The 26,824-nt window shown below is 42.1% G+C and overlaps 1 protein-coding gene across 1 annotated transcript in view; it reads right to left on the bottom strand.

Moving 5' to 3' along the window:
• The window catches only part of SLC2A9 (solute carrier family 2 member 9), a 117,354-nt gene extending 93,193 nt beyond the window's left edge, over positions 1-24,161 (bottom strand). The window contains exons 1-4 of the mRNA XM_052780471.1: positions 24,073-24,161; positions 18,747-18,832; positions 12,714-12,812; positions 6,286-6,446 (exon numbers count right to left, since the gene is read on the bottom strand). Of these exons, the coding sequence (XP_052636431.1) occupies positions 6,286-6,446; positions 12,714-12,812; positions 18,747-18,809 (323 nt within the window). The 5' untranslated portion in view covers positions 18,810-18,832; positions 24,073-24,161. The remainder of the gene's footprint in view (positions 1-6,285; positions 6,447-12,713; positions 12,813-18,746; positions 18,833-24,072) is intronic.
• Positions 24,162-26,824: the final 2,663 nt, after the last annotated feature.

The raw sequence follows: 26,824 nt of genomic DNA, 5'->3' as shown, positions 1-26,824 counted from the left end.
TGAGCAAAATTACTTACTACCTGTAGAGTTAGAAAAAACGCTTGGGCTCACATGAGTGATAAAAATCAACCCTTTTCCAAAAATTGTTGAAATTAATCAAAACATAGATTTACATCTTTTTTTTTCCCAATTTTTAAATTATTTCATTCTATAGCAGTCAAATAGAACATGAAAAAAATATTTCTTTCAAAGAAAATAAATACTGTTTACGGAAAATTATTACTTTGTTAAAAAATACAGACAAAATCACAAAAATATATTTTAAAAATTTCAAAACAACTCAATTTCTCATTCGTACTATATCAACAGCTATATTTCTTACAGTTTTCATCTTTCAGAACTTTATGCTCAAGTTTGAGGGACTCATTAATTCAAAAGTGACTCGTAAGTCTCACAACTTCTGCAGAAGGAAATACTTTACAAAAGAAATGATATTGAGGATTTCATGGGCCTTTGACAGTCAGATTCAAACACTGACAGTCAAGGTCTCATTTCCTGAACACATGGAAGAAGAGTGGTTAAAGATACTAGATCAATAGCTGTGATGCAATGATTCTCTATTGACAGATTAAGTAGAAAACCCACCCAGAACTCATAGAGAATCACTGCTGCCTTATACACACCTCTCCACAAATATGGATTTAAGTGGCTTTTTGCTAAGTTACAGCCTGCAGGTGAATGGCTGGAGAAGCCATTATCACCTGGTTCAGCGTTGAGAGTGACTGAAAAATTTCTTACGATTCCCAGGCAAAGTCCCAGGGATATCTGCTGGTGATGTGGTGGCCTCTTTAGAGCACACCACAACAAGATAGCTGCTTTGCATAGAATATGATCTAACACAAGACAAAACACCATAATTTTTGCAATTATGTGGCAAGAGAATGATCGTAACCTAATGCTTTCCATCTGTGAGTCACCTCACTTAGCTATACATGGTAAAGCAACAGAGCTTTGTCTTTACCAGGTTTTGCAGTCACATAATTAAGCACAGTCTTGGTTCGGCTCTACAGGTACGGCTCAATAGTGAAGCCTCCAATCCCACTCACAACAACATATGAGAGAAACAACTGATCTGAAAACAAATTTACCTGGAGATAAACATCACTGATGATGTAAATTATGAGGAATCCATTAACTTTGACAGTAAATGACACAGGCTAAGAACACACCAATTTTATTAGAAACCTGAAGTGGTATTAAATTTGTAAGTATTCTCAGTGAATTTTCAATCTCTATATATTGTAATTTCCATGAAAAAGAAGAGGAATGACCAGGAAGGCTGTCTACCCTTTTCTTTTCCAAAACAGGTAACAAACCGACCCAGCAGTCCTCATTCTTCTCAAATGCAACACATCAGTACCAACTGGTAATCTCCCACCCATTGAACAAGTTATCCAACTTCTCACAACAGATCAATACATTTTTGATAGGAGATATTTTTAATACTTGTATTTTTAATTACTTTTCCTGCCTTCTAGTGATTTTTGAACACTGAATGAATAACATGGTTTGAAGATCAAAAAATAAGATACAGCTCATTTAAAGTACATGTTTATACAACAGAGCTGTCAAGAGTGATGATTTTACCATTTGAAACAGATTTTTCAGATATAATTTGAGAGGGCTGAAGTGGTATAAGTAATGCCAAAAGCAGAAACAAAACGTTCATTCAGGTCAAACAAGTGCTATACATTCATCTGAAGATATTACTTTCCTCTTCTTTAAATTAAATAAGCAGCCCCTCACGCTATGCAGCAATGAACAGAAAAGCGCAGCCTAACTAACCAAGATAAAACCAAAGGATTTTGCCTTTGCTGCATTGAAAAAAATGAAAACAAGAAAGTAACATGCTGTTTAGAGTATTACTATATAAAGCATGTAAATTTTTGGTAATGAAAACACTGTGCTGGCTGGCTGTGGCAAGTTTTTGGAAGTGAAGGGGCTGCAAGGGCGGCTTCTGTGAGAAGATGGAATGAGGCAGTAACAAGGTCAATGGAGGAGAAGGTGCTCCAGGACTGAGCAGGTACATCCCCAGAGGGACTGTGGCCCATGGACGACCCATGCAGGAGTATAGGAGAAGAGTGAGAAGCAAGGAGCAGCGGAGAGAAGTTGCTATGCACTGACCCCAACCCCCTGCACTGCCCATTCTCTCACTAAAGGGACTGAGTGTGACCTGCCACGGTACCAAGAAGGAGGAGAGGAGCCTGGAGTGATGTTCAGCCTGGGAAAGTGGGAGGAAAGGTGTCCTAATGTTCGCCTTGTTTCCTAGTACCTGAGCAGTAATTAAATATTTATGCTAACTGGCAATAAATTAAGTTAAATTCCCCAAGTTGGGCCTGTTTTGCCTGTGACTAACTGGTGTTTTCCCTTTCTTTAGTTTGACCCATGAGTCTTCTCACTCCTGTTCCTATTTCTCCCCAGTCCCCTGTCCCACTTGAGGGGTGGGGAGTGACGAGCAGCTGGGTGGGTGCTTGGCTGCCAGGTGGGGCCAAGCCACCACAGACATAAACAGTGAGAACAACTTCTCATCATAGCTCCAAAGAAAAAAATACAGCAAAACTCCCCGTGCTGTCTGAGTTTACTTCCAGTCAGGTCATGTTATACTCAAAATTGCTACAATCATAAAAAACCCTATCCTTTCCTGGTGACATAGGCCAAAACTATATTACCTTAGCAGCAAGGCACAGGAAAAAGAAACGAATCAAAAAAAACCAACAAACCACTGCTTGTATAGCTCTAATGTGAGTGATATAAAGATACCACACTTCATAAAGCACCACAGCAGACACTTTCCCTTTGGAAAGTCCAACCAATCTTGCCAGATAACTGTGCTCACCACACTTACAAAGTGTAAACATGCAAACTTCAACACTAAGCCACCATAAGAAGAGACACACACTGATGTGCTGGTCAGCCTAATTGTTTCTCTCGCATTCTAAATCACACACTGATCAAGCAACTATCCAAGTGGTACATGAAATCTATTGAAGTATAAATATCATACCTAGTTCTCACATAGCACATTTCATTTTTCAGTCTTGCTGAAGGTCATAGAGCACACCAATATCCCTATTTCTGTAACTGGGTAACAGAGGAATAGACAGCAAAGTGGACTCAACCTAAAGCTAACAGTGCCAGACCTTGGAAAGGGAAGCTGGACTCAAGTTCCAGTCCAGAGCCCCACACCGTTCTGCTGCAGCTACTGCACTAAAAATACTAGACTAGCATTCATTTAGATACGAAGATTTTTATTCCTTCCATTCAAATAATTCAGAATTCTCTCCAGCCAAAAGAAATAAAGCATTTATGAATTCCAAAAGATGCTTTCAAAAACTTCTGATTGAGCACAGAACATTTGTCACAGCTGCATCCTAAGCCAAACAGTAAGTTTTGCAACTTAGTGCCAAAAATGGTTCTCTCTAAGACTGACTATCCATACTGCTGCAGGAATGTAACTTCCAATCCTGTACTCAATCTGAAGTAGTCAGAAAAGCCATTTGCTCAGTAGAAATCAGTTCCTATAAGCATCCCAGCCGAGACAGGCAGTTCACCCATCAGCTAGACACAGGTAGAGCTAAGGTTTAAGGATTTTATCTGCCTTTTTCTTTTATAGGTATTTTGGATATTAAAAACACTTGAGAATCTCTTCCTCAGAATTGCCTTTGGCTTTTTGCAAAACCACATATGATTAATCTCTTCTGATTTCAAGGTTTTCATTTACTCTCATGATATTGGATAGTTCCAGAGGCCAGAACAGAATCCTAGTGACTACGTGCCCTCCATGGCTGCAATAACTTTAGTTACGGATTTGAATTAATAATCTTTTTGTCTAAAACTTGCAACTAGGAAAATGATATAATTAAAGTTGCGTCAAAAACATACTGTTGTCTCAAAATTCAGTAATAAGAAAGACTCTAGAAGCTCCACTTGGGAGCAAATACGATACCTTATACAAAAAGTATAGTAAGGAAACAAGGTGTTTAAATAACAAGCTGTGTGTTCTTTAAACTAGGTGTTTAAATAAAAGCCAGTAACAGATTGAATACTGGATCACCATTTCAACTACAGTAGATGACTTCAGAATAACAAAGTGGTAGCATTACTAAGATAATCCAGATAAATTCCCTTAATTGCTTCATACTCAAAATGATTCACTGTGCTTGAGGGAAGGCCTTGTCCCTCTCATGCAACTGCCTCCCCAGCAGTGGCCTAAGCAATCCACTGACCATATCGCCCAATCTGGGTGTTCAGGATATGCAACAGCAGCTGCTCTTTGGTAGAAGAAGAGAATTTAAATTATGAAGTGTCAAAGCCACATCTGAACATGGAATTTATGCTTATGTGGATGAAGGCTCTCTTTGAAAAACTTACTCTACATCTCTCTTAAAGCAAGTAGGGCCTAGGAATCCGGCAATTTGGAAATCATGTTATTAATCTTAGAGTGATATGATTCAAGAGTGCTCTTTTTAAAGTCATACATTATTTCTGACTAATGCTTTTGATCCCCTTTAGTTCATCATTCTGTGTCAGTGTAAATGGAGCTCAGCTTCATCATACATACAACCCTCCAACCTACACTTGAACAGTTTAACAGTGAAGTATTTTATTGTTCTGTCAACACTTCATAATGTGCTTCTCAATTACCATACTGATATGTCAGTCTGGTTTCCTAGACCAGATGAACACACTGCAGTTGGAACAGCAAACTCAAACCCCATACTTCGATGAGCAGCCTATATCCAGTGTCACTGAGACGCAATCCCTTCCCATCTCTAATCAAGTACTCGTACACCATATCTGTAAGAGAGCTGTTTTCATGGTTTAACAGGGATAAACATAATAAACAGGGGCAGAGTCTGCAAGCTTTAAATCTCTGTCCTGGAAATATGATCTGCTCCCATCAAAGTGGTGTATATATATGTCTGAGATCAGCCACCACTTAAACAAACTTGCATACAAAGCTGTTCTACACTTTACTAAAAATTCAAGCCTTCTCTGAACCCATTTTTTACTTTACTTTTTTATAAAGTAAAGAAGACGCAGTGACAATTCTGGGAATTAATCAGTCTGAGTCAGGCATAGTTTCATATTTTAAGAAGTGTGTAAAAGCCAAATTGATGATTTGGCAGAAGAAATTGGAAACCTAAAAAAAATAATGTGACTATGAAAAATATTTAAGAATTGAAAAATCAAATGGTGAAGTGAATGGACAGAATAAATTAATGAAGGAAGGATAATAGACTTACAGAGCAGAGAATACTGACTTGCTGTAAGCATGAAATGGAAGAACCTGAAAACATGCTCTTTGAGGTGAAAAATGGGATGTGGAAGAGTTGGGACAATGACAAATGGTCCTAGGAGAGTACAATCCAAAGTGAAGGAAATAGTCAAAATGTAGAACAGAAAAGTAAGAACAGTGGAGGTGGACGCTTATATTTAAGCCTCCATGATGACCTTCTCCAGTGATTTAACTGAGCAAAAATTTAAAATTATATAGAATTTACAATTAAGGAAAAGCCAAATGAGCAGCTAAGATGAATGCTGTAATGGCTTTTATTTCATACCCTTCTAAATATAGGTAAATTACAAATTACTTTTAAAATTCTCTTTGGAAGACTGTATGAAACAAAAATTTGACAGAAATATCTAGTTAGTACCTGCAGCAAAAATGCAAACGCACACCAGCAGAAACATTCTTAAAATACTCATATTCTCTATGGTCAAGACTTGGTCAAATACTGCATTGCATAGAGCAGGGAAGGCATCCCCAAGCTTGGGGAAGACCAAACACAAACTTCACCATAGTTTAGTTCTTCAAACTGTATTTTAAGTTGACATAAGAAAGAAAAAAAAAAGAGCAAATTTTTATTACTGCATGACAACAAATGTTGTTGAGAAGCAAATGAGACATGTTGATAGCTTTACTTGTGTACAGTAAGATACCCAGCAGACTCATGAAAAAAGAATCTGCCAATCCTTTGTAAAATCTTCCCTATTTTATGGTATTTTCCTTTTGTACTCTTGACAATTCAACGTGACATCTCAGCCCACTGCCCATTCAGAGCAAATGGCTTCTGTGACTCAAATGATGCACAGTAAGGCCAGAGAGAAAGGTACTAATTTTACTCTTGGAAATTCGGAACTCTTAGAAATGAGCTTTCATAATTTGAAGTTGTTTAAATTTGCATTCTGGTGAAGAGTGTTTTTAAAAAAAATAGAAGTAAAGCCTTCTAGAGAGACTAAGTGAGAAACTGCTTTAGAAAATACAAGTTTTCCAACACTTACCGTCCGAAGAACTTCACAATTGGGGTAACAATAATGGCACCCACAAGGCCACCAATGGCAAAAATAGAAACAGTTATGGACCAGAGGAGAGTCAGTGTGCTTTCATCCACCGAGAAGCCGTATCTTCTTTCCCAAGTTTCATTGTAAAACTTCTTGATATACTGAAAGAAAATACACGATAACAATACATGTAAAATATTACACTTTAAAAAACACAACTGAGAGAAACAGAATAAAAAAACCCAGTAGCTTGCTTGCAGGAATCACCCTTGCTCTTCTATCTCCCTCCTCCAAAAAACGGGGCCTCACTTCTAGATGCAACTGCAATACAGACTAACTGAACCAGCCAAAGCATATATACATTTAACTACATGCTGGTCATAAATAAGGTGGGGAAAAAAACCACAAGTAGACATGAATGTAGAAGAGGCTTATAAAAGAGAAACTCCTATAAAGCAAGGATGTTACTATATAGGTTATCAGTATACCACTAACAACTGTGTGTTCTAGCCTTACTGTGTACACATATATAAACATTTCAGCCTGAACTGGGGCTAAGGGCTCAGACACAGAATCACAGAATGGGTGATGCTGGAAGGACCTCTGGAGGCCATCTTGTCCAACCCCCCTGCTCAAGTAGGGCCACCTAGAGCCACTTGCCCAGGACCATGCCTGGAGGTTTTTAAATATCTCTAAGGAGGGAGACTCCACAAAAATCACACCACGGGTGGCAAGGTACTGCACACCAGCTGAGCTCCGCTCACTGCTCATGTACGCACTCTTAACCTCAGGCAGGTGACCTATCACAACCTAGTGTAACAGTTTTTTAGACAAGTGTGCTGGTTTCAGCTGGGACAGAGTTAACTTTTTTCACAGGAGCTACTATGGGACTATGTTTTGGATTTGTGCTGGAAACAGTGTTGATAATGCTGAGATGTTTTTGTTATTGCTGAGCAGTGCTCACACACAGAGTCCAGGCCTTTTCTGCTTCTCACACCTCCCCGCCATGGAGCAGGCTGGGGGGGCACAAGGAGTTGGGAGGGGACACAGCGGGGACAGCTGACCCCAACTGAACAGAGGGATATTCCAGACCATAGGACGTCAGGCTCAGCAGGTAAAGCTGGGGAAAGAAGAAGGAAGTGGGGGGGACACTTTCAGAGTGATGGCGTTTGTCTTCCCAAGTCACCATTACATGTGATGGACCCCTGGTTTCCTGGAGATGGCTGAACACCTGCATGCAAATGGGAAGTGGTGAATGAACTCCTTGTTTTGCTTTACCTATTAAACTGCCTTTATCTCAGCCCACAAGTTTTCTCACTTTTACTCTTCCAATTCTCTCCCCCACCTCACCAGGGGGGAGAGTGAGTGAGCAGCTCTATGGTGCTTAGTTGCTGGCTGGGGCTAAACCACGATAACAAGCCATGGAAAACTGCACTACCTAGCATTTGCCATGACGTTTAAAAAAACAACATGCACAAATTCTTAAATGCTAACTACCATTAGTCAATGATCATTACTCAGAGTCTTATGTTAAGAGCAAATAGTTTTACTGCTTTTTAATGGATCTATAGTGCCAATAACTTGGGAAGGGAGGAAAGGGAGTCTCCAGTAGCAGGTAGAGGCAAAAATGTCTTGAAGTTGGTGAATTGGCAGAAACGCAAAGGTAACGAAGAAGAAAGGAGTTACAACCAACTCCTGCCAGATGGCAACATGACTGACATCAAGAGAAGAGTTTGGCTTGTCTTACAGGACACAGCACCAAAAGCCATATGTTGATAGGTTTGGGGGGCTGTGTGTGGGAGTTCACATGTAACTTAGGAAATTCCCTGGAAGATTTTTAAGGATGCTTTAAAAGTTATAGAAGTAGGAATCCTTTTGGCAAAACCCTACACTGCGCTTACCATGAAACAACATTTACCATCTCTATTTTGTATTTCAGTCCCAGAATGCAGATCTCAGATTGGCTCAAAATTAAATGCCTTTCATTAGTCTATTTTCTTCCAAAAGGCCAGTATTGTAGAAGTGAGTGATTCTACAAATTCTTTAGCATAACACTAGAAAAAAGATAGAGTGAACTGAGAACAATCAGCTTTCATGGACTGAGGGAAGAAGGGAGGCTGTGTCCACTTTTGCATTGTATTTATGACACTACCACATCTGGCAGCCACACAAAATCAAGGACCTACTAAGCCAAGCAATGAAAGTTAACATTCTTCTCCCAAAGAATTTACAGTCAAGACAAATAACTGTTAGAGGAGGGAGGCAAAACCTGACAGCTTTCAGTGTGATACTGATGGGGAAAAAAAAGCCCACAGTATCAGTCAAAAAGACCTAGTTGTCTGACACTGTTAAAATCAAGAATCCCAAATCACTTTCATAAGTACGTTATAGCTTCTCCCCTTCGCTTTTTGAATGAAGTTCAGGCTGCTAAACAAGGTACACAGTTTCTTTTCAGTAATGGAAGATGTTTCAAACACAAAATCAGACACCTAAGACCCTGACACGAATCTACCTGCAGGACAAGCTGGTTCTCTTAAGAAATGAAAACCTGAGACCTGTCTTCTAACTCTTCAGCTATCCCGAGACCTACACTTTTCTCCCATGGCAGCTTAATTTCCTTAAGAGCCTTCCATAAGGGCCCTTCCAGGCTATCTTTTGAAAGTCCAAGTGCCTCTTGAATCTCTGGAGAACTCTGACAGATGCCTGAGCCACAGTTCTCCTTTGCAAAAGCCATGCCAGCTTTTCCCCGAATTCTTACTTTTCTACTACAGTTTCTGCTAGTTTGTCAGGTACAAATAACTAATTCTTAACATTATGTTCCAAGTTTTCCCCCTAAAAACTACTTTTTTCTTAGAGTCGCATTAAACCTCTCAGTCTCTCTGTTACTGAGGCTATTTAAAAAGAAGCTGAACTGTCATACGAAGCCTGTATTTTGAGGGTTTTTTTCAGTCTTGAACAAATGTTAAGGTATTTTGGCAACCTGACACAAAATTGTCACTAATTTTATTCCATATCTCTACTGACATTTCAGCTTCTCCAATACATCCCCTATAAAGAAGGTTCCAGCGTGGGACTTCCCAGAGTTTTCCAACTCAAAACATTAATTCAGGTTTCTTGTCCTTGTATTTTCTGAACACCCTTTTTCAGCTTCATCTATCAGCCTTATATCCCAAAGCGCTCTGTCTGGACATTTTTTGTGCCTGCTGAAAGTACCCAAACGCCAGGACCAGCTCACTTTTTCAGCCTTCAATATGCCAGAGTTTATATTCTTTTCCTGCTTTCCTCACATGAGCACAACTGCAGGTTTTTGAAGGATGCCTTCTAACAACTTCCCTTCCTTGATGTTTATTACACCAAAGTTTCTTCATCTTTCAAAAAGGTAAAGATGTCATAGCTCTAGTATGACATTTTTACATAGTCTCTGTATCGCCTGCAGAGACATTGCCTATGTACTTTCTTTTTAGTCAAGCTTCCTCATTTTTATGCTGTTCCCATTTCAAAAACAAGCAAAGTTCCAATGCCACCGTGGTGTCTGATGGTCTGGCAAGGACACAGTACCAGGTGGTCACTACTGCAGAAGGGCACAGCACGCTTGTGTAACGCTCTCACCCATTCTGTGTCACTGCTCCCTGACAAGCTCTACAGTATCATGAAGTTTAATATTGGCACTTGTCTCCAGTTTCTTCTCATATTTCCTCCAGCATATCATAAGTACTAAATTATCCTGGGGCAGGACTCAGCAGTATAAGCCTACCACCACATTTTCCCTGTTCAAACTAGGAATTTCAAATTTTAAGCATTCCAGCCTTGGACACAGGGACTATTCGATTTGAGGACTTTATTTAGTTTGAAACACCACCTCTCCACCTGCACAGTACCCAAAAAAGGTGGAGGTAGAACGTATCACATACTGTCTTCCTGTCAAGTTTCTAGTAGGCCTCTTGTGCCCTGAATTAAAAGGAGGACAGGGATGTTTCTCCCATCCTATCTTACATGTTTCTATACAAACAGACAGAAAAAAAACACAGAAAGAAAAAAAAAGTCAATTTGGTGCTTGGTCCATTTAGAAGAATCTTACAGTAAACTTCCAAATGAACCTGCCATTAAATCAAGTAATACATCTTACCTCTTTAACACCAATACCCAGATTATATTTAGATTCAGATATCTTCTTATTTATTTGAAGTTCATTTCTGATAGTAATGAATACTAAGAGAAAACATTTTTAGAACACTATTAGCATTTCTTGCTAATGACAATGGCTAAAAATAGCATGCAAATTATTCTCCCCTTCTAACTAATTTTCTCAGCACAGCTTTGTTATTTATCAGGAGACATCAGGTAACTGCAAATATTCAAGAAAAGAAAGTACAAACTACCACACTCAATAGTAACAGATAAATGTGCTGGCATATACATCACCTGTGTCTGGATGCCCACTGCCAATAAATGGGAAGCTACTAACACATACAGGTTTTGAGGACTTGCACATGAAACAAAACAAATCTGATCCAACAAATCCACTGGATTTTAATCCATTGAATTCTGTGGAAAGGCTCCTCTGGGATTTTAATCAGTTGTCTGAACAACGTTAATGGCATAAACCTGTATACAAAAATTTTAGCCGCTAACCAAAGTCTACAAGGAACAGTAGCTGACCGATGCCGGTATCTAGTATTCTGCTGCCTCAGTTCATTAAGGTAGTAGCGCTAGGGTGGGAAATACAAGGGGAATATAAGGGATATATATATTTTTTTATATACATAAATATAAGGGATATATTTTAAATCTAAGGCAAATATTTTCCTTTTCTCTGTAACTGTAAATGACTTACATCAAGGGAAGAGATGAGCTGGTCTTTAAAGAAGAAAAAAGACCTTACCCATAGTTATGAAGGTCACTCACGCACAGTGACAACTATTGAACTGGCTGACACAGCAGGCTATACATTTTTGCAATAGTCTCATTTTCCCTGTTTCAGCTCTAAAAGGAATGCAGAGCTGCAGCTGCCCGCAGGAAGGAGGCAAGCGCTGCGTGGCAGTAACAGAGACTTCGCTTCCCGCACAGAGCGCAAAGCACATCATTGTTCTACAGACCTTACCCACAATCGGTCCATGAAATGAATTGTAGAAATTCAGCTCAGAAAAAGACAGCTTCAACTTGTATTCAGTTAAAGCATTTGTTTTCCTACTGCTCCCATACGTTTTTAATAAATTCTGGTAACTCTTTGTACAAGCCCATGGAGACTTCTCATTCTGTTTCTTGTGTGGTCAGGTGCTGTGCGCAGGGGGAAGCACACCTGCGATGGGCCACTGCTCCTCCCCACGGAAAAGCAGGGGACTGAGTGGGAAGCGATCTCCGCTCTGAGCAGAGCTGGTACAGTTTATTCCCCCCTTGCAACAAAAAGGAACTTGGACTGACTCTACCTTACAAGATAACCTGCAGTAAAGTTCACTGGTGAGAACTGCAGGGGTATTCTCCTGCAGTTTGATGAGCTGGCACATAGGAAACATAAGTTAAAAAAAAAATTCTTCTTTCATTATTTACATAAACATTCCATCCATTTTTAATGTGACCAACCTGTTTAGGTGGAAACCTAGCCACACATTTTAATAAGAGATTTCCGTAAAAGAAGGAGCTTAGCTTTGGAAAGGAACTATTTTGAAATGGAATTTCCACAGTAAGTTCCCAAAATGTACTAGCTACTTTTTCAAAATAGCATTGCTTGCAGCCCCACTGAATTGCTTGCTGCTGTGCTTGACTGAATTAAGAGGATCTCTAGTACACCAGTGTAAAAACAAAATGTTCAGATTTCCATTTGTGATAACTCGTATTTTAATGAAATCACCCAAACATTGCACACTGATTTCACAGTACTCTATTCATCAAATCTATTCCATATGTTGCAGCCAACAGATGGCCAACACAGCAGTTTTGAATTCCGAATCAAACAAGGCATCACCACGAAACGCAGAAGAGGAGGCCCATTATTCAAGAGGAAGCCAGAGGCATTATTTATAATATCAGTACTGTGGGAATGAAATGTTGTGCAACCCTCCAGAACTGAATGATGCGGACAGAAGTTGCTGAACATGTGCATAAGGCCACCAAATACTCACTAGTTGGAAAGACAGACCATTAAAAATACCTTATCATGCAAAAGTGTGCAAGAAGGTTTAGCATTAGTCTGGGCGAGAAGCAAACCACGTGCACCCACTCACCTCAACAGCGGTGTTTAGTTTCCTGACAGCTACTGAACTTATGTGAAAATCTCACGGACAGCAGAAAGAAGCTTTCAGTTATCACACGAGATTTAACGTCGTCTACAACATCAGGAGGATTATAAAGGCAGGATGTTGAGGAGCGCAGAAGAGCTGGCCAAGGCTGCCCTCTACTGATACTAAATTCCAGTTCTGTCAGTCACTTACCGCTGCAGGAGCGTTCACCACCGAGAGATTGTAACCATAAAGAAAAGACGACCCAAAAGCACCAGTTAAAGAGGCTACAATAAGACTCCCAGACCAATTCTGAAAAACAAAGAAAAGATGCAGCCATTGTTAGTATACTTTAAATTAACGTACCGCAGGTTTTAGACACTCCTTATGCTATCTTGCATAGCTCCTGCAGGCAGATGTCCTTGCTGCAGAATAATGGCCTGAAACACTTCCCCTTGCTGCGATCCAAGGAACAGTAAATTTGAAGTGACAGCATCTCAGTTAACATTTACCAAGGCATAAGTGAACATTTGAGCTTCTTTCAACACAAGTGAACATTTTAACTTCTTTCAACCTCACAGATTTTTGCTGCAAGCATCCCAGCAGCACCCACACCAAAAAGCAAAATGCCGGAGAAGCATATTCTCGGCAAAGGAAACTGTTGGCAACATACCAGTAACACAACGAAGCAAGGAGAAGCATATATTTGATGCAACAGGTCTCTGGGTAGACCTGACTTCGGTAAAAACCTGTGAGATGGTGCACCCCCCACTCCCATGAGTACCAGGATTAGTGAAATTGTGACCAAAAAAATCAAAATGATGCCTACAAACTAGGTTTTGTAACCCAAATGCAAGTCTCCAACCGTAATTGCTGCCACACGCACACACTCTACAGTGGAGACACTATTTGCCGTTTTTCCCCAGCGACACACCTGTACCTTTCCCTTCTCAGGTCTGCTCCCTCCATCCCCCTCATCCTGTTTTTAGCCCACCTCCGCTAACAATTTCTTCTTCCACATCAGCTGTTGAATAAAAGGTAAGACTGCTTTGATTTGAGAGATTTCGCATTTCAGGGTCCTTTCCACCTTCCCCAGTATTACTCTTTCTGCCACTCAGTTCTCCTGCTGGATTAGAGAGAGAGGCAGAAGTGACCATTGCCATTCCCAAAAGATATTAGTGCTTTGGTGGCTGGTCAGTTGTGAATGTCGTTTTGTAGATCATGGAAAACAACTCATCTTTCTTGACCTCTGAATACGTTGAAGTAGGTGGCTTTTTAATGTGTTTTGAATTTAAAAATAAAACAACAAACAAACCTCTGCTAAGAATCTAGAATTTCAGGCACAGCTCACTGTCATTTTATGCCCAGCCTCATCACTTCAAAAGGAAGCCTCAATCCTTTCAAAAGGAGACAGACCTGCTTAAGCAGGCCTAATAAACTCAGCTTCAGTTGTATCACTTAGAGCAGACACGACAGGTTAATGAGTCTATACATTCCGTCAACTGCACAAAGCTGTATATTCACCTTGGAAAATGAAGATTTAGGGCATGAACTAGGTCTGTGTAGCTAGCACATGGCATAGCAGCAGTGATGATGGACTGTACCGAGCTCCACCAGCCTCACAGGCGCAGCATGGCAAGCGAACGCACCGTGGTTGTTAGCATGTGCCAGAGCTCATGTTCCACACCGTCGTCGCAGACTCACTATGATCCGTGAAGAAGGGGTGAGATACTCGGGTGCCAGGGCAGGGACTGCAGCGTACAACCCAGCACATGTGGGCTATGCCACGCTCCGTAACTGTCACTCCTGAGGGCTCAAAGCATGCCCTGTGGGACAGCTGAGTGTTTTTAACTTCTTCCACATGATGTGAGAACTTTTTAAGAGATTACACAGTTCATTAACCAGCCTGTTTTCGGTCAGGTCAGGAGGAAGTGTACAGGAGGAAAAAAGCCTCTGTAAGAAATAGATCCCACTGAGTTCATTACATAAGCCAAATACAATTTCTTGTTATTAGCCAGCTTCTTAAAATGAACCTGCCACACACACACAGAGCTTTGCACCATTACTTTGGTAGCAAAGAGTAGAAATTTTGACATAAGGCTTTATTTAGCTTCTGGTGATAACACCTCATATTAGGTGCCCATTAGTTCTCTACTATGCACAAGTGTTCCTACACTTAGGAGAAATCACTGCTCCTCTGAACCAACGATGCTGAGGAGAATATTCCTGGAGGTCTACCAGGCTGCTCCCAAAGGGTTCACAAATGATAAGCGCAAGTTCACAAGTGCTATGTGGTAACCTTGATGCAACATTGCTAAAGGGCTCTACTCTAACAACGTTAGACCCATCAGAAAAATCCTGCAAACAAAATGATTCGGATCATATAGCCTAGTGCTCGTTAAAAACTCCAGTGAATGCTTAAACCTTTCAGCACAGGCAAATTATATGCCCAAAAGGCTAAGTGGAAGATAATGCAGAACAAATCATGGAAGTACTGCCAAACCGGAAAACCCCACATGCACTTCATTTTCAAGTGTTGCAAATAGCTGGGTTTCGAGCCTACTTCAATACGAAGAATTTCTCAAGTATACAGCCTGCTGCAGAAAACCTCAGACTTACTCGATTCAGAGTTTTACAGTTCTTAGAACACAAACTTCAACTCCCCCATGACCTGTCTCCTCACACACCATTTTAAATATTTGCTCAGGCTTCAGCAATGCCAGATAAAAGATGAAAGCACAATGAAGCAAGAATGAAAAAAAAAAAAAAAATCAAACTGTTGCTCAAAAAAATATTAACGCTCTGGCAACATTAACAATAGGAAAGGGGAAGAAAAAAAAACCCCAATGTGTTTTACAGTGACTGGGAAACAAGAAGGCGACCACGCCTCCCTCCTAGGTGTTCCTTGACTTCCCCGCCATCCATGTGCTCATGCGTCACTGCGGTCAGCTCAAGGGCAGGTAGGTGTGAACGTCACCACAGCAGTAAATGTTCAGTCAGGAAAGTTGCACGTCAATTCACAGCAAACACCTCCAGATACCTGAGAACTCCTTACTTGTGAAAGTCCACGTTTTTGGTCTTATCACGGGTCCCGGGGCACCATGCTCTGAACAACGCTTTTCCCAACTCCCGTCCTTGTTCAGCACACAGCGTAGCATTTGTGTTGGCCACTATAGGTCTTAAATTGTCTTTTTTTTTTTTTTTTTAAATGCACAACAGTTTGCATTTCAGTTTTCAAAACAGAGTTTAGAAAACTGTACTTTGGTCAGTTAGTTATAACCCCCTTCGCAGATGCACATTTAGCACAATCCTAAGTGGTAAACATTGCACGCGTACGTAAGGAAGTTTTCATATGCTCAAACGGCTCTTTCTAAGACTTTCTACTGACAGTGGGAAGGCGGACTTTGGAGCACCTTACCCGCTCCTCTGAACGACACCCAGTCGTAGGAAAGCACCAAGCAGCCCACCTCCAGCTCAGAGCGCGGCCGTGCCCGTTAAGCTCCGCCGCAAGCCGGGCGCTCCCGGCAGGTGCGCCCGCTGACACGGCGGCCCTTCGGGCTGCCCTGGCCCTCGGGGCTGCGGGAGGGAGAAGAAGGGAAACCTCCGCTCCTCTCCCCCCGAGGACCTGCCGATACGGGCGGTCTGGGGGAGAAGCGGTGAAGCAGGACGCGCCCTCGCCTCCTTCTGCTCCCACCGCCGCTCGCCTCGCCCCCGCGGGCGGCCGCTCTCCCGCCGCTGCCCTCCGCCCGTCCTCTGGGTCCCGGCTCGCCGGCCGCGGTATTTTTAGCTCTGCCCCCGCGCCCGCCCGCCGCCGGCCTCTTCTGCACCGGCACCAACAACTTTCCGAGCGGGGAAGGGCTCGGCGCCGGCGCCGCCGCCGCCGCTCTGCAACCTGAGCCCCGCCGCGCTCCCGGGGGAGCGGCGGGGAGTTACTCCGGCTCCCACAGCCGCCGCGCACCAGCCTCGCTGTCCCTCCCTGCCCTCCCCGCGCTGGGAAAGGACCGAAATCGCCCCCTTCTTCTCCGCCTAACCGCCCCCGAGGCGCGGGCAGCCTAGGCCGAGCTCCCCGCCCCGCCGACTGCCCACCGCTTCCACACCGACGGTCGCCCCCAAAACAACATACGCTCGGGGAGACGCCGCCCCGCGCTACTTACGCTCCTGCCCCCGCGGCGGCGGCGGCGGCGGAGGAGGCGGCCGCCCCCCTCTCCCTCCGCCACCAGCGTGGCCGCCTCGGGCCCCGCCGCCCGGTCCATGCCGCTGCCGCAGGCGCGCAGCGGCCGCGCATCCCCGCCGGGCAGCGCGGGGGGCGCGGCCGCGGGAGGCGGCGGCGGCGGCGGGGGGCGGGAGGGGGCCGCCGCGCCCGGCGCTCGGGGGGTGCCCGGGCGGGCGGCGGGGCCGGCGGCCCTGGCCCGGTTTAGCAGCGCCGGCCAGGGGAGGACATGGCTGGCTCTCGGGAGGGGAGGGCAGGGGAGAGTCAGCGGCCGGAGCGCGCCGGCCCGGCGGGGGGGCTGCAGGCAGCGCTCAAAGGATGGAAGAGCCCGAGCCCATTTATCGGAGTGCTTGCACTTAACTTGGGCAAACGTGCACGCCCGGCGCCGTGCGTGTGCTTTCCCGGCAGGCCTCTTCCCTCAGCAGCGCAGGCAGGGCAGGGAAATGTCACGAGCGGGTGTTCATCGCGGCCCCCCCCCACCCCTCGAGTGGAACAGGGGCTGGGGAACCACCCCGTGCCGCGGGTGCCGCCTGGAAACCTGGGCTGCCCTTCTGTGAGCGAGAGGCTAGAGCGAGGAGGGGAAGAGTCTTCCTGTGTTGCCGAGGCTGGAAAGTGAAGATACCGCAAGACGTGTAGCCAATTAAGATGTTAACCACACCGCACAGGGATGATCCCACGGCCCTGGGAGGTTTAGATCTGACACGCCACACTACTGCTGCATAACAGATGGTGATTAGGCGTGCTACCTGGGGAAGACAAAAGCTTTCTGCTACTATTTTTGAAGGTACCTATTTGCAAACGTGGGGATTTTGCACTGCTAAGAGTTAAACTACACCTTCTAGTTGGCAGTGGATGAGCTTAAGTGCATCTGGGAACTATTCCCAGATGACTGCAGTTCATATTGGTGTAAATCTGTGCTGTTTCCATTTCTGACATGCTACATACCTCACAACTAGCTTAGAGCTCCCAAAAGACACAATAAGTAATGCCATAAAGCACTGCAGTTTTGAAAGCAGTTTATGATGCAGCAACTTTGAAGTGTCACTGGCTCAGATCAAGCTGAGCAGCGTTTGAATAGAAAGCTGGATGCTAGTCATTAACATGTAAAATTATCGTACGTATTGAGAAACGTCAGCATAGATAGATGATCCAGACATCATTTATAATCTCTTTGAATGGTCATAAGTGGTAAAAGAGTCAAGTTAGGAGAATCAAGCCTCTAAAATACATGGCGTGTATTTGAGATGAATCAGACACCTGTGTTTTGTTTTAGTTTGATTTTAAATAGCACAGCGCAAGTAGTCCAGTTCATACTCAAATACAAATAATATGGCTGCATGTGATTAATATGTACATAATTTCTCACCTTAACACACTCACATTTTTTGACCTTTTACAATTGCCGTTAGTAAGTTACAGGGAAACTAAATGCATGCTACTCTCTGTACCCCACAAATTTTCATCCTGGCAGCTTCCCCTTGCTCAAATCTCCATGTTCCCATGGAAAGAAGCATCATTTTGCTCTCCTCTTACATGTCAGAGCGGAAGAAGAAAAAGGGGATGAATACACAGCTTTGCGGGTTTTGTATAAGAAAGGCGTCAGAGACAAAAATCAAAGCCTTTTTCCACAGAATACACCCTCCCAAAATTTCCTTTTGAAGGCACAGAAACTGTCCTCCAAAGTGTTACCACTGTCCTCAATGACAGAGTCCCTCCCATAAAAGGGAGGCTTTAACCTGTCCTAAAGTCAGGTAATCCCAGAATGGTTTGCCTAAACCATTTTTTGGCTAGTTCAAAACCAGACATACATGTAAGGAGAAACACAGGAAAAAATGAGAGGCCTGTGGTGCAGCCTCACACTAAGCCCTTTAGCAGTCCAGGTACCAAAGGCAGAAAGGCAACAGCAGCGTTCCTATGTTTAGGACACTGAGCCTGTGCCTGCAAGTGTTCATATAGGTTCCAAATAGTTATTTTCTGCCTCCAGTCCCCAAATAGCAAACAAATGTGTTGATGGAAGATTTGGGGAATTCACTCACCGTTTTTTTCTTCACTGCCTTATTTTCTTTCATCTCACCATTGCTTTGCTGTTTGTTCTCCATTCTGTTACCTCGTTAGGTAATAGCTGAGGAAGAAAAGAGGGAAAGTTGTGTTACTGTTCAGCTGACGCAGATTTATTTTTTTTTTTATTAAAATCATAAATATGACCCAGGAAGGACTTGAAAAAGCCCGTAAGAAGTATAGCTGCTCCCTTCAAAAGTCAGATCCTTGTTCAGGAAGGCATAGCAGCAACAAACTGAATGCAGTTAAAAGCAACAGAAACATACATGCTAGCTGTGTTTAAGTAGTCTACTCAGAGGGCGGCATGCTCTTTGGAGCAGGCATAGTAGCTCTTAGCACAACTAAAGCGTGAAGGGGAAAAAGCTACGGTGTCAGGCCCTTCAGTGGACACGCTGTCTCTATTAGAATGGGAGCATCAGACCCACTGCAACTACAAAAGGAGTTTAGATAGTCAGGTGGAACTACATTACTATGGCTGGGTTGCAGCCAAGACATTTGGATTAATTGGTGGTGTGATTCTAGTGATTATTAGACCTTATATTAACTGGGGCATTGCCTGAATGCATTTACAAAGGAGGGGTCCATTCGTTTACTGCTTTGTCAAGAAAATTCTTGCCTGAACATCACTGTATGTTCTTTAATAATGTTAAAGGACATTTTAATCATCATTTATTAAGAAACTAAACTGATTTCTGGGGTTTCAGAGAGGATGCATTATCTATTATTTACACTGTTGTCCTGGTTTCAGCTGGGATAGAGTTAATTTTCCTTCTAGTAGCTGGTACAGTGTTATGTTTTGGATTCAGTATGAGAAGAATGTTGATAACACACTGATGTTTTCAGTTGTTGCTAAGTAGTGTTTAGACTAAGTCAAGGATTTTTCAGCTTCTCATGCCCAGCCAGCAAGAAGGCTGGAGGGGCACAAGAAGTTGGAAGGGGACACAGCCAGGACAGCTGATCCAAACTGGCCAAAGGGATATTCCATACCATGTGATGCCACGCCCGGTATATAAACCAGGGGGAGTTGGCCTGGGGGGGGATTGCTGCTTGGGAACTAACTGGGCATCGGTGGACGAGTGGTGAGCAACTGCATTGTGCATCACTTGTTTTGTATATTCCCATCCTTTTATTATTATTGTAATTTAATTATTGTTATTATTATCATTATTAGTTTCTTCCTTTCTCTTCTATTAAACTGTTCTTATCTCAACCCACGAGTTTTACCTTTTTCCTTCCGATTCTCTCCCCCATCCCACTGGGGGGGGGGGGGGGGAGTGAGTGAGCAGCTGCACGGTGCTTAGTTGCTGGCTGGGGTTAAACCACGACAACTGTGCTTCATTGTATGATCTTCGGCAGGCTGTCAGTCTGTTCAGTTCATTTGGAATACGGATTACTGGGTTCTTCTATCTCAACATCTTGAGATGACAGCACATTTCAAGATCTTTGCTTACTTGGTCATTATAGTAACGATAGATCCAGTCCTGAATGCAAGTTGTCTTGTAGACAAGAGTCTACAAGATAGTGAGCTATGATACATGGGGAATAACAGTCAATATAGTGAAACAGCATGTTGGAGTGGAAATTGTGTTGAGGCCACCACAGATACAAGAGGTTTTCTAAGAAGAAATCCTGTCTGATAGAAGTACTGCCATTGGCAGTACTGGGGCCATTATATCAGATGGTTGCAAGAAATCTGGCTGAGTTTTTAAGTAAGAGAAGCTAGAGACATGACAGCATCCTATAAGCGCTAAAGCCAGAAAAATAACATTCTTCCCTCTCTACCTCCCGGTGCAGTCAATACTAAAAACCTGCAGACAACTCCTTTCCCTCTGCTGCAAAGGGCCTTAGTCAATTACTGCTGAATTACTCTTCAAAAAGAGCTTTCAAGGCACAAGTATTTCACTTCATAGGAGAGATGCTTAGTCTCATCATCAAACAGTTCACCTGTCCCATGCCACATTTAACAAGCATACCAAAAATAATGTCAGACTTGCTCACTGCAGCACCCACATGCTATACAGCATTTCATATATAGTTAATGTAGATAATTAAATTAAGGAAGGTTCTGACAGAGCTGAACAAAGCATCATCAAACTGGAATTTAAGAGCTTACAAGACAAAGACTATATGGGGCATAGCACAAACAGAAACAGCACAGACTCAGTCAGAAACAGCCTGCTAAGCATCTGAAGAGACATAACTCAACCTCACAGCGAAGCCACTAGCAAGGATAACTTGTGTCTGCCTTCCCTCACCACATGTTTTTTTTTATATGGCTGAATCTTCCTCTTGTTCTTTCAGCAGTTCTAAAATGCTTTTAATATGTCTGTTGTGTCTGGAAAGTTTAATTGCTAGCAGTGCACCATCTGCGGAAGTGTTCAGACTGAACCATCCCTCCTATATTTTGGGTAACCCTTGTTTCACAACTTTTTGAACATATCCACTTGACTGTAAAAAAGGAATGTTACCATATCCAGGACAGACATCCAACATCATGCAAAGAATAAGAAATCTGAACTGGGGAGGGAGTAGAAATCACTGAAATCCTGCATGGATTTGTCAGTGTTACTTTTGCAGTCTTATTTACTTGTGTGCAGGGAAGAGAGACATGATTACAGCAGGCAGAAACCTGATCTTCAGATTGCAGTGTTTGACAAAATCTAAAGAAGTGACATTCCACTTAGGGGAATAAAAGTCTGAGATTTGCACTGCTGCTGCTGGTGTCCTTTCACTGAAAAGTTTTAACAGATAGGGCGGAAAAGTGTAGTCCTTCCCCCTGAAATTCATAATGCTAGTAAGTTGCTTAAGTTGTGGATCCAGAAATATTCATTCATTATTCTGTCTTTATAATGGAAGATTAGGTCTCTCTGCTCCTTAGCTTGTACAGTTAGTCGGAAGGTGACCCATGAATCAGGAAAGGCTCATTTCCATCAGGCCAGGTGGCACCTTCCATTTCAGCATTACGATCAGAGCTACAGTTGCTTAGCTACTTATCCAACAGTGTCTTTAGCAATGCATAGGTTGAGTTCATTAGTAGGACATGCAGTCCAACTGACTCTTACAAATTGTTAGCCTTGGCAAGGATGGCTCAGCAGTTCACAGAGCAGGAGCGTTATGCCTGGCACACCAAACTGACTTGAGAGAGGTATGAATAAACCTACTGTAATCTAGGTTTGGTTCTGAACTTCTATTGAACATTCAGCACTCATTAACTGACTGCAAGTCAGGAAAAACAAAAGCTTTTGGAAAGCTGTCGTGTTCACAAAAACCAAATATGCAAAGGGAGTGGTTTCAGATGAACTCAGGTTTTAAATAGCCATATTTGTTATGTTAGATGACAAAATCACCAAGGAGTTGACCACCTCAGAAAAGCTGAGTTATAAGCCACAGTTGTTAAGAAAAAAACACAGACTAAGATGAGTATAAGACCTGGAATAGATCAATTATTTTTGTTGTGCAGTCTGAGCGTAAAACACTGTTTGGGCCAGCAGCCAGTCAGGGCCCACTTGCCCTCTTGTTCAGGTGGGCCTGGACTTATACCAAGCCACCGGTCACTCCACCCAAGGCACAACAGAAGCAGTTTATCAGTGATACAAAAGGTTCTGCTGACACAAATTCCTCATGATGGGCATACACAGCTTCCATGTCTGCCTCTCAAGAGCAAAATGTATTGCCTCTATAGAAAGATTATGTCTGTGTCAACTTTGCACTGCTATGGATATGGAAAACGTGGAAGTCAGAAGAGCAGCCTCCAGCTGACAAAATTCACTTGTAATTATAAACCATCACAGCCTCTCAGGGATGGAAAGGGACTGCTTTGCACTCCTCAGAGTAAACCTCTTTCAGGTGTAGCACAGAATAGTTTGGTTTCCTTTAAAAATGGGAAAAGGAAGCACTAAGAGAGACAACACTGCAGTAGGGTGTGAATCGCAAAGCTTTGGAAAACATATTGGTGTAAAAATAACCCACACAGACTCAGTAAGTCCTATTGGGCCATGGTAGACTGACATCTAATAATTTTTGCCTTTGCAAAGGCAAAATTGCCCAACTTGAGTACTTTGGTTCGCTATGCATTGTACTGGAAATAGCTGCTTCAGAAGACTTTTTTTTTTTTTTAATTCAACACTAAAACTCTAGTAAAAGAGGATGGAGGAGAAAAGTTTTGAATCTCACTCCTATCCTGTAGCTTGTGTGCTATTAACTTTTTTCCACTCAACTACAGCCGAAATTCTCTATGGCTGAGCACTTGCACCTTTCAAAAAAGGAGCCATCCTTGTAACGTAACAGACTTCAGCTGAGGACTTCCCTGTGCTTCAAGCTAGATGCTTATGTCACTAATCTATGGTGTGTACCTCAATGAATGTGCTCCTCTCCCTGGTACTGTAAGTCACACATTCACACTCACACAAAAGAAATCCACCATCAATTAATGAAAAGACAGATTAATTAGAGCATCCAATGTGAAGAACACATTTCAAGTTTCTGTGTCCCCCAAATCAGGAACACTATGTATTAGATCCTGATAAGTGACATAACTACCTCGTTAAAATAGGTGTTCTGGAACTCCATTAAGAACTGAAGGGATTATTTTCTTCTCAAGTAGTTTTGTTAAACTAGATCTATTCTGGTGCAAGCGAGACTGTACAAGTCAATGCTTCTTATGCTGTTTATGGAAAATGTCAAACAGTCCCAATATTAAAATACCATTGCTGGAGTCAGGTGTGGCATGACTTTAATTTGGCACAGAGCATTCCTATGGTACTGAACTATTTAGCAAGAGTTCATCTCAAATACTGTAGACACCCCAGCTTCCAGAAATACCTGTTCTCTTAAGTAATCAGTTGACATAGTGTTAAAAAACGTGTATGTCTCTTTTTTCCTATATCTGCAGTATCAGTCCTAAAGCCTCTTTACAAGATGATGAATTATTGTATCTGGATTTCAGTATTTCATACAAGTCACAATCTGATCTCTTACACTGAGAAGGGGAAAGATTGGATTTCTATTTCAAAATGAAGTGTTTTGGTATGGTTTTTTTAAACATAAATCAGGGGGGAAATTAAAGCTATTTTCCATAGAAATCTATTAATCAGGAGAGGAGGACAGAGATTTCAGAGTTAATGACTGCTTATATAGAAGCTGAGTGCTTGACTAGCACGGGAAATTAATTGTTTACAAATTTCACAGAATTGACTTATACCAAGATAAATCTATTCCTCCCTCTTTGAGTCAAACCCTTGACAACATTGCCAAATTTGAGAAGTTGCTCCAAAATACCAAGTCCAACTTTTAGGCACTACTCACCACTTATCCAAAGTATTCTTCACTTCCAGTGATTTCTGAAGTTCAGTGCAATTCAGAAGCAGCCTTCTTCAGGATTGCTACGGCAGCCCTCTTCTCTGAAGTAGGGACAGTTAAATCATTGAATTAAATTCAAAGCCAGTTTTAACTCCTTTATACCTTTTCAGAAGTAATAATTAACAGTAAAACCAAAGAATAGTATGACACTTCAGCTGGAATTCATGCAATAAGTCTTTCCTACCCAATAGAAAACAAACTGCCTTGTATGGCTGTAATGCCATACAAGAGGTCTTTGTTTCAGTCCTCACACAACATGAAAAAGCTTTGCTTCCCACATTCGAACCAATAGGCATTTGAAATGCGAGTGCCTAAGGCTACGACTCACATTCATATACTTTTACCCCAATTACAAGTGACCAGGTAGAGGAACACCCACAGCATTCCATGTGCTGTAAATGGCTTTTAACAGTGATGTGTTGGACCAGTACTTGTGTGTGAGAGGCAGTGTGTGGTACTTGTCAGGAGTCATTCCTCTGCAAGATGTTGAAAGGCTAGGACAAGACATACTGTACAGTAATAAAAACCACAGTAGTTCATAAAAAGATTTACCTTGTCTGCTCTTCTGGCTTTGTGCCATAGAGAGGAACTCCATATCAGTGTTAGTTTAAATACTAAACAAAACATGGGTCAGGACAAGGGTGTAGAAGTTCTGACTTTGCTTTTGCTATCAGTTCCTTACATGCCAAAGCTAAGCAGAGCTAAGAACACTTTTTGGTGTGAAAAGGTGCTCTCTGTATCATCTTTGCCCTGCTGGTATGGGTATTTCTTTGTTTGAAAATCCAATGTATGTTAAATTAGGCTCATCAACATTTCCTCAAGGCCCTTGATAGCTAATTGAGTTGGATTATCTGTAAACTTGCAGATGCAAAGCTATCCAAGATGTGTTAGGTAGAGAGGCAGCTGTAGAGACATGAGTTTGCTGAAACTGTAAATTCTGGCTGGGATTTGAAGTAACCTTGTTCTTTTGGGGAAGGTGACATTAGTGAGCATGTGGTCCTTGGTTTGTATTTTAGGTTATGATTGTTCTGGCAGCTCCTATGGATCACTTTTGATCCTGTTATACAAATCTCAGTGAAGTTCTCAAAAGATATTACCATCAAATTTACTTCAGCTAAACATAGGCATCATTCTCTGGTTACAAGATGCTAATCAATGAAAACACCACTTTTGAGGGACAGGAAAGAAGTTCCCTTAAGATCCCCTAGCATATTTTATCTATAAGTGTCTTTAGACTTGGCACCAATTATCTTATATTAACAGGAAAATAAAATAGTCTTGTACTTAGCTCTCTAACACAGTGGTTATAAGGAAATAGGAGATTCTCTCATTCTCTGGAGTGAGAGTGAGGGAGCAGGCAGGTGAGTTTCAGAAAAATCTTGTATCTCAGATACAAGTGACAGATGATACCTTCCAGACCTATACACATTTAATCTACATTTTAACTGAAATCTTCACAACATTTAAGTTGTGACATCTAAAACCAAGATGCACTACTTCTTAGTACCATCTGTCATTTGTGGAAAGGACTTGTTGTTCAGCATGTCCCATGATCAGCTTCTGCTGACAGGAAAATAAGCAAGACAAGCTGGCACTGCTACCTTATAAACAAAGTTATACGTGGTTATCTAAGCTTTGGGAAGACATGCCTACTCAAAAAGCATGAATTCAATGATTATTGAAGGGCAGCCTGCTCTGTGCTAGAACTAATCCTTTCAGACTAAACAAAGCTACCTCCTTGATCCAAGTTTTCCCAGGTTTTAGATTCAAGTTTATAAATTTGACCTTTATCAACCTGAGCAAGAATACAGAGAAACCATCTCAAGGGCAATTTACGCAGTCACGACCAAGAAATAGGACAAACAAAACAAGAATTGCTTTGTTAGACACCACGCAAGAAAGAAGGAAAGATTTTTTCATGGAAATTATAAACAGAACAGAAAAATTTGAGAGAATCTTTACAAGCAAGCCTAAGTTAAAAGCTCACCAACTGAATATTCAGAGAGAAGTCTGTGAAATTTTAATTTCAGGTTCAAGATGAATTTTTTCATTGTTAGGAAGCTGAAAACAGAAATGCTAGAGTAAATGTGATAACCAGAGAGTATACAGTGTCTGTAACTACACGTGTGAATGCTCATTCACACGTAAAGATGTGGTTGATTTCTATGCAGACAGGCCATTTGGAAATGCAATCTCAAACTGGTAAGCCAAACCGATGCTTAGATTTTAGTTCTATAAAAATGCCCTGATCTGGCAAAGCAGTAGTATACAGTTTAGTTTTAAACCTAATTCCATAGGAAAATTAAGCATGTGCATAAATACATTGCTAGTGGAAGTGAGAACATCTAACTTCTCGCTTAGTCAAACCCCCAAAACTGGTATTTGGTGTCTTTCGTGGCTGCATGTCCTTGATGGAAATGTATCACATTTCTGCACTGCTAAAACCATAGTTTTGAGAGAAAAACCAGGGCACTGACCATTTTTATTTAGTCATCTTTTCAGCTTAAAAACCTTGAAGTTCCCAATATGTAGGCGTTAGTACAAGTAGATCTAACAGATCGGGGGCGGGGGGGAACAGAACAAGAATATTCAATATTTAAAAATAGTTTTTACTGATTATTACGTAATAGTGCCTTAGATCAGCTACAGCAGAGTATTTCCCAGTGCTTTGCAAGAAAAAGTGGTTAATAATTACTCT

The sequence above is a fragment of the Harpia harpyja genome, chromosome 2 (genome assembly GCF_026419915.1).
Source record: "Harpia harpyja isolate bHarHar1 chromosome 2, bHarHar1 primary haplotype, whole genome shotgun sequence".
Lineage (NCBI taxonomy): Eukaryota > Metazoa > Chordata > Aves > Accipitriformes > Accipitridae > Harpia > Harpia harpyja.
Note: the sequence above shows the minus strand (reverse complement) of the source record. Positions and strands in the feature narration are given on the sequence as shown.